General features: G+C 48.1%; 1 protein-coding gene across 1 annotated transcript; it reads left to right on the top strand.

Annotated features, from left to right (window-relative positions):
- The first annotated feature begins 631 nt into the window (after window positions 1-631).
- Window positions 632-4,513, top strand: FAM72A (family with sequence similarity 72 member A). The gene is made up of 4 exons (XM_017727167.1): window positions 632-661; window positions 742-911; window positions 2,127-2,251; window positions 3,065-4,513. Exons 1-4 carry the CDS (start codon window positions 632-634, stop codon window positions 3,157-3,159), a joined length of 420 nt encoding a protein of 139 aa, XP_017582656.1. The 3' UTR covers window positions 3,160-4,513.
- Window positions 4,514-8,357: the final 3,844 nt, after the last annotated feature.

Raw genomic sequence — 8,357 nt, 5'->3', positions numbered from 1 at the left:
GGGCCACGGCCGAGCGGGGTGACGCGGCTGGAGGGTTCTCAGCATCACTCCAAACCCCGCTGTCACCGGGAAAGCAGCCCCACAAAACACAAGGGTTCACCCCATCCCTACATCTCCAGCCCGGGGGAAGCCACGGCGGGATGGCAAAGAGCGAGGCTGTCCCGTGCAGGGCAAATCCAAACTCCAATTTCATCCATCCGTAGGGATGGCACCGGCTCAGCGGCCACGGGAAGCTCCTCCCGCTCCTTTGCGAAGCGAAGATTAGAATTTGAAATAAAGACCCGCAAACAGAACAAACCTGATCTGTCACTGCTGCCAGGACTCTCCCCCAAGTCGGCTCTCTGCTGCTTTCCCATAGCGAGATTTGAATAGTAAGGAAATCAGATTGTGAAATGACATGGTAATCAGAAAGTATGGGTTGGAGAGGAGATAAGGAATCAAAGGTTTGGTTTTAAACATCACAGCCTCTAAGGTATTGTTCTGTTTCTGAGCTGGGATTTGGCAGGAGCTGGGGCGATATCTGTAATCGGGGATCTGACTGACAGTGCCACACTGAGCCTGAGAGCCTCTGAGTACCAAGGGAAGCTCTGCTCTTTTGGGCTATTTTAAGAGGATTTTTGATACTCGTGCGATGTCACGTGGGTCTCTTTTTAAAGTTTCCGTATGAGTACGGCTGATAGTCAAAAGGAAAATGGCACCGTGTGGCCTCGGGAAGTTTAAACCACACAGGACCAATGGCAGCATCACTTAGTAGTGACTTCAGACCGGTGTTATTGTAACACTGCAGTTGTAATCGCAGCAGCTCTAAACTTCTGTGAATTTCCTTCCTCCAGAACTGTTGATTTCATCGGAAGCTGCTACTTCACTGAAATCTGCAAATGCAAGCTGAAGAACATCGCCTGTCTGAAGTGGTGAGGACACAAGTGGTGACACCGACGTGTCCCAGCCCTGTTTCGCCTCCTCGCCCTCACCTCCCGCAGCGCAGGAGTTACAGGACGAGAGAACAGATTGCGTTCTCTGCTGCAGATTTAATGCTGCTGGGGAGAAACTCAGCCCACTGCTCCTGGGCAAGGCTGCCAGGGTATTTCTGTGCGAGTCCCCAGCGGAAATGTGACAACCTTGTCAGGAGGCTGAGTCTCTGGGAAAGCTTGTGTGCCACCTGCCTGATTAAATGTCTGCCTCAACACTCAGAGAGCTCTGTGAATAAGGCCCCAGCAAGCAGCAGTTACTCATATTCTAATTAATAGAACATCCTCTTGGCAGATCGAGTTGTTGGGAGCAGATGGAACATGCTGTCGCTAAAGTTCTTGGAGTTCTTTTATCCTCCTTATTAATGCCTGATATTTAAGGGTGAAAACAACAACTCTCAAATAGCTCACAGTTATCTGAGAGAATTCTTTCAGCTCCGTAATCACGATTTTTACCTTCCTCAGATTTGAACAATGGGGGGTAGTGATAGGGACACAATATTTTGGTTTTTAGACAGAAGCAGAGAAACAGAAGTATCTCATCGGAACACATGGAAAAATGGTTGTTATGGTTTTGATCTAGGAGAGTTGATAAGGCTTCAATAATCTGGCCCAGAGCAGCTGTGGCTGCCCCATCCCTGAAGTGTCCACGGCCAGGGTGGAGCAGCCTGAGACAGTGGAAGGTGTCCCTGCCCATGGCAGGGGTGGGATTGGATGGGCTTTAAGGTCCCTTCCAACCCAAACCATTCCATAATTCTCAGTCCCACTACTCCTGCTGCTGGTACCCTCCCGTGCACGGTGCTTGTGTACAGGGGGATTTTGGGTGTGATGAACTTCTTTGCTGGTTGGAATCACTGGCCTTCTGAAGGAAAATAAATAAAGAAATCCACCAGCATTTGTTGGTATGTAAACTAATCTGGGTTACACAATTCAGGTTACTAAACGCTTTATGTGCCAAAGATCTAAAACTCAGATATTCCGTAACTCCTGACAGCTGTCCCCTAAATATTTAAGATACTTGTTTAACCCTGTTCCCTTAACCCTATCAAAACCAGTGCATTACATAATGGTCTGGCACAGGGGCTATTTAATCGGAGCCGGAAAAAGCCACCAACACCCAGCTTTTCCCCAGGCTCATTATTCCCCTTGCCTTTCCAGTGGGAACGTTGTTGGCTACCACGTGATTTGTCCCTGCAAGCCCTGCCTGCTGTCCTGCAACAACGGCCACTTCTGGATGTTCCACAGCCAGGCAGTGTTTGGCATCAACAGGCTCGACCCTTCTGGTGAGGGACAAGTTTGTTTCCTTCCCTTTCCCTTCCCTGAAACCCTGATTCCCGATCCTAACGAGGCATCCCGATATAGCCCAAGCATATGGAGGGAGGCTGGCATATGGAGGCACGAGGAAGTGCTGCTGATCTAGAAAACCACTCGGGGGGAGGCAGTTGTAAAAGAGAATTTCGGCGTAAATTGATCTTACCCTCTCCCCTCTGTGGACAGGAGTCAGGATTTTCTGCAGCAAGACCACCACCAGTATAAACACGGGTTTATTTATAGTGCTGGGGGTGGCTTCACTGGGCTGTCAGGCAGCTGTCCAGGGGCATCTCTTTTTTTGGGTGAGTCACGTTGTCATTTTGACCCTCCCTAAGTGAGTCCTCCTTAGCTGGACTTGCATCCTGGTGGGATGGATGCCAAGTGTCTGGCAGGGCTGGAGCCCTCAGGAATGCACAGCTCCCTGATAAATCCCCAGGGCAACTCCCTGCCCAAACCTTGCAGTGTCACCTGTGCCTTGGGTCGATGCTGCTCACAAATAAATCAGTCAGGAGGGGCTTATCAATAGCTGCCTGAATTGGTTATCTAAATACTTCTGTGGGCAGGGATTTATCCTCTGAATAGGGCTGAAAAAAATAAACAACAACACTCCCAAGATCACTTTGAAGGAAGACAGAAAATAGATTTATTCATCATGAACGTGACTTCCCGGGTTTTGCAAGGATTATTTTCTCTCACAATAAACAGTTGTGCAACTTAAATATAAGGTCACAATCCAAAAATATATTTTACCCCCCCCCCCCCCTCTTTTGTCTCCTCCCCACCAGGTGTGGATGTATTGCTCTGGGGCAACTTGCCAGATCTGGAGGAAAGCACAGAAGAAGACACGTCCTGCACCTCTGAGGAGGAGTACATCAGATAAACGTTACCTGCAGAATCGTCCCTCCACTTGTGGCCTGGCTGTTTGGTTTGGGTTTATTTAATTTCACCTGGTGGCCCATCGGATCTTAAACAACAGAAAAAACCAGGAAATCTGGAAAACAATCCCTAAAAATCTTCTCTTTCGCTGTAGCCTTCCTTGGACTCCTGAATCTGCCTGGTGTGTATCCCCTGAGCAGAGATGCACCTTGGAAATGCAAGCACAAAGTGCATTTGCTGAGCTCTATTTTGCTTTTCATTCTTAAGCCTCAACAGCTGATAATCCTTCCTTTCTTCTTCCCTAAAGCACTTTTCACAGAGCAAAACCTCTCAGCTGCTTTCAGTTCAAAAAAATCTTCAGGAATGATCTGCCAGGTCGGGGGAGTTCTGAAAGAGCTCAGCTCGTGTGGTTCAAAGTGGCTCCAAGTTTTGCTGCTCTGGCTCTGTGATCTCCTGCTCTCTGCAGCTTCTTTGCACCTGAGGCATCCCAGGATGCTCCCAAATGTGCACTGGGAAGCCTCTTAGAGCCTTCCCTTCTTTATTTTTCGATACTTTCAGGATTCTGTCTCCACAGAGATCAAGTTCATCTTTTTTCTCCCTGATAAAACCTAAATTCTGCAGTTTCTTAGTAGAACTTCAAGGCTACGCTGGAGTTTTCCTTCAGGGCAGCAATAACACCCATACACTTTAATATATATTTTTTTCCCTTCTCCGAAACACAACTCAGTCACGAAATTGGATCTTTTTAGAGAAAGCAAAAAAAAAAAAAGAAATCAGGTAAAATATTTGGTGTTCATGCCTAACTTGCATCCTGAGGTGCACAGACAATCTGCTTCCTGTAGGTAATGAATTCAAAGCTCATTTTCTGAGTTGCTAACAAACCATGATATTTAACTTCTGAACTAAGTACTGTCCCCTTCAGCTTCTCACCTAAGGGCCACCAACAAAAAACTCAAAGTAAAATCATGTAAGAGAACAGAGGACACTTCAATAAACCTCCCTGCAGCCTCTTGTGATACTTGAAAGGGGTGTGATGAAGACAGATCTGAATTGTCTCAGTATTTTCACTGCTCATTATCTATTTCTTAATTAATGGTACTACCTCTTCTGCATTAAGTGTTTATTGGTGTATATTTGTATGTGTGTGTCTTGTTTTGAATTCCTGTGTTGTGTCTGCCCAGTTAATAAAAGCTTTGGACTCCAGAGTCTTCAGGGCTGTCATAAATATGGACGATATCAAATAATCACAACAATGAAATGGCATCTTGGATTAAAGGAGTGGAATAATTAGGCTTTTAGTATTATGAATTTGTTTTGGACAACCGAAAAATAAAATCACTTTAGGCTGACAAACCTGACAGCTCCTCTGTCTTAGTTAACTCTTCTATAAAACTCAATATCCCAATTTTTTCCAGCTTTCTGTGATCACTACAGCATCAAGCTGGCAAGGTGACACCTCAAATTTTTTTTTCCCCGCAGAATTCATGAGCTAAAAATACATCTGATTGGTTTTGCATAAGCAACACAATAGTTCAAACGTGGTTGTGCCTGTTGCCAGCCCAGCACTTGCCATTTATAACCTTCACCATCCTGAGTCAGCAGGGGCAGAGCTCCTCTCCCACAGGGAAGCAGAGGATGAATTCCTCCCCTTCAAGTCCATAATTCTGTTTTTGCTCCCTATCTGTACACACAGAACTGGAAGTTCTACCATCGACTCGCTCAAACAGGCCTGTGCAATTAAAACACTTCACCTCATCAGCTGGAAATTAAGAATGAGCCAACTTTTAAGGGAGTTCAGTCCTTTTTTGTTGACAATAAAGAAGCTGTAGGTATTATATACAAAGTATGCAAACATCCCCTATTGCCCCAGCTGTCATGAATGTCACCAAAGTGATCAATCATGTCCAGGGCTGCTCCTTTCTATCTGAAATTAAAAAAAGAACTGACTGAGCACTTTGTGTTAAAGCCACAGCAGCTCATTCACAGAGCCCCAAAGTCTGGGGTTAAGTTTCCAAGGATCACCACGGTTATAGACAGATTTAACCCCAAATTGGCACAAAACCAGATCAATATTTCTGGAAACACTCCCAGGTCCTTCACCCCACCCAAAGTTGTGTTTGAAATAAACAGCTCAGGTCTCTGCTTTGTTTTCTCTCTGTGTTTTGACATACAAGGTGTCGGTGCTGTGGCACAGCCCTGGAACCTGCTGTGGATCACTTGGAGGGGGTGGGTGCCAGGCCTCTGGTATAAAAACACACCTGGGCAGATAATGGAGATACGCAGGATGGATGCATCAGCAGGATTCAACGACAGATCCGTGGTCAGGCTGATCCGGGAGGAGCTGTTGCACCTTTTGGCGAGGATTTCCCAGGGAAATTGGATGTGATCTTTGCTGTGCAGCCCCTGAAGTCACAAGGCTGAAAAACAAGAACCGCATCCTCAGGCCTTTCCTCCTGCTCATCACCAAGGCGAGCAATTAAAGCATCTCTAATCAGATGGGGGTTTGTTTAGTAGGGACTGAGCACCAGGCAAAAGGTCCCAGAGTTCAGACTCCAAGTCAGGGCTTCTGCAAGACTCCAGAGTTCTCCTGGCACCGAGAGTTCTGCTGGAGCCCATCCCTCCGTGCCCATGGGCTGCATCTCCTTGGCCACCCCAGACCTGAGCCCAGCAGTTTTTAACATCTTGTGCAACACAAACTTGTAGGTTCAGGGTCACAGACTTGTTTGGATGAAAACATTTGGAAGTGGAATTCCAAAAGGCACTGAGGATAAATAACTTCAATTTGGTTTTCGAGTCACAGGGAGCCGTGCCATCACTCTGTTACTGATGGCCAACCATTTTCTTCCCCGCAGCGCACAAAATCAGCTGGAGGGGTCGGGGAAAGTCACAACAAGACAGTGACAGATTGATACCTCTCCATATTAAACAAGACTTACTGGGAGAAAAAGCCCATTTAAATCTTCTTCCTTATTCCAGCACAGCCTAAAGCCTCATCATTACCTCACATTTATGTGCCACCCTTCATCCCAAAGCACTTTACAGTGACAAACAGTTCGGAATTCTTCTGCCCTTGAGCTGCAGCCAAGTGCAGGCTGCAGAGCAGCTGCCAAGCGGGCAGAGTGCGGCCAGGCCCGTGGTGAGGCAGCACCGGGATGAGGTTCAGGGTGTGATCTCTATCAGCACGAACTGATACGGTGATTACCCGGGGAGGCTCAGCTTGAAGGACACCCTCTTCTCCCACAGGCTGGAATGCAGCTCAGCCGCTTCCAGCAGGTGACAGACAGGTCCCCATTCCCGGGACAGAACCTGCAGTCCCAGGCTTTGAATCTGAGGAAGAGCCCAACAATGAGAGACAGAAATCACTGAGCTATCTTTACATTTCTGCTCCTCTCTCTGGCACGCCAGGCTTTGGAGAGTGAAGTAAAATGCTCATTTATTCTAAAGCACCCCATTCCTTTGCCATGAGAGGTCGTTGGTGCGTGTTTGGTTACGTTTGCAGCCTGTGTGGTTTCTGGAAGCGTACCCCAAGGAGCAGCCCGTGTGCCGAGTAAACAACCTTTGTGTGCTGTTTTTTGGCTTCAGGGAGCGTCCCCAGCGCAGGGAGCGCAGCGCAGCCCCCGTTGCGCAAGGAGCTGCGAGCGCGGGGGCTCGGGGGCTGCTGTGGAAGCAAAGCAGCCAAAGGGGGCAAGGAAAGGCACCGGGGACTGCCAGAGATCAGAGGTGAAGCCTCACGAGGAGACTCCTGAGCTGCAAGAGACAATGGAGCCGTGCCTGTTCCTGGAGCTGTGGATCCCTTCTCGCTGTTCCAACGGGGATTTCTGGGAGTAGCCGGCTCTTCCAGCACGCAGACAGCCACGGAGTCGCACAAAGGTTGGGAAGGGACCTTAAAGATCACCTCAAACTGAAACCATCTCGTACCCGAATGAAGGATCCTTCGGGATCTCCACTGCACTCTTGGCTCTTCCTCTTGCTCTAGCACACACAAAGGACGCAGCCTCTAGCAAAATACCCATTAAAAACCTACCAAAAACCCCCAGATTATTCCAAACCTGTGCAGATACAGCATTTATAGAGCTGAGACATGATTTCAATTCATGCAGGATACAGGAACAGCCAGAGAGCGAAGCTGCCTTGAGCATCTCTGCTGGAATTAACTCCAAGCTGTTGATGCACCACCCAAAATTCCCGCTCCTCAACAGAGGAAATATCAACAACGCTGTTCTCCCAACATTTCCCAGCAGTCTTTAGCCAGAGGGACATTCTGGCTGCTCTGCTGTCTGCAGTGTCTCTTGTCACCTCGCCTGTGTGACAGCAGCTCGGCCCAGTGAGCTGCACTATTGATTTCTCATTAGAAAGCAGGAATCCCATTTTGGACAGCAACAAGGAGGGGGGAAAAAACCCCAAAACCAACAGGGAACAAAGCTCATCAAATAGAAGCCAACCCAAATCTCTGGTGCCTCACTTCTGATGTCACCTGAACGCTGCCAGCTCGGTGTCTCCGGGTGATGCCACACAGGGGAAATCAGCACCAGGGCACTCTCCAGCACTGCCATCTGCACGGCAGCGTGGGGAGAGCGTTGTGCAGGCTCTCAGAAAGCCAGGCTGAGGAAAGAAGTCTTGATCTCTTGCATTTCTCTGCCTGCACTCCTTTCCTGGAGGGAAGTACTAATTAAAACTAAGCCAGCATCGCTGCTCCATGAGTGCAGCCACACCGGGATCCTTCCCTGCTGTGCCGTGGCAGAAGCTGATTAGTTCATCCCTCTCCAGCATATGGCCTGCTTTGGAAGGGGAAATTTCCACTGACACAGGAGATAACACCAGAAATACAGGTGCTCTGGGGCTCTCACCCTAATTTCCCCAAAGGAAAGCTGGTCCCGTGTCTGCTGTGCACGTCCAACAGCTCCTGACACAAAGGAAAGTTAAAAAGAGTTACATTTAAAAGAAATTCACCTGATTTTGCCTCATCATCTGTCTTGCTCTCAGAGCCAACACCACGCTCCAGCAACAGACTGGCCAGACAGCAAAAGGGTTTTAGGACCAAACCACAAGGGGACAAAGCTCCCACCCCTTTTGTCTGCACCTTTTGGGGTGTCACCAGAGCTGTTCTCTCACCACCAATTTATTTGTCTCCATTTTAAAAAGCACAGATTTGATTCTGAGGCTAGCAAAGCTTCGACAGGAGCGAATCTGCTCTGTGATTCC

This window comes from Corvus brachyrhynchos, unplaced genomic scaffold (genome assembly GCF_000691975.1).
Source record: "Corvus brachyrhynchos isolate BGI_N302 unplaced genomic scaffold, ASM69197v1 scaffold72, whole genome shotgun sequence".
Lineage (NCBI taxonomy): Eukaryota > Metazoa > Chordata > Aves > Passeriformes > Corvidae > Corvus > Corvus brachyrhynchos.
The sequence above is the reverse complement of the archived record's forward strand: the minus strand, read 5'-3'. Positions and strand labels throughout refer to the sequence as shown.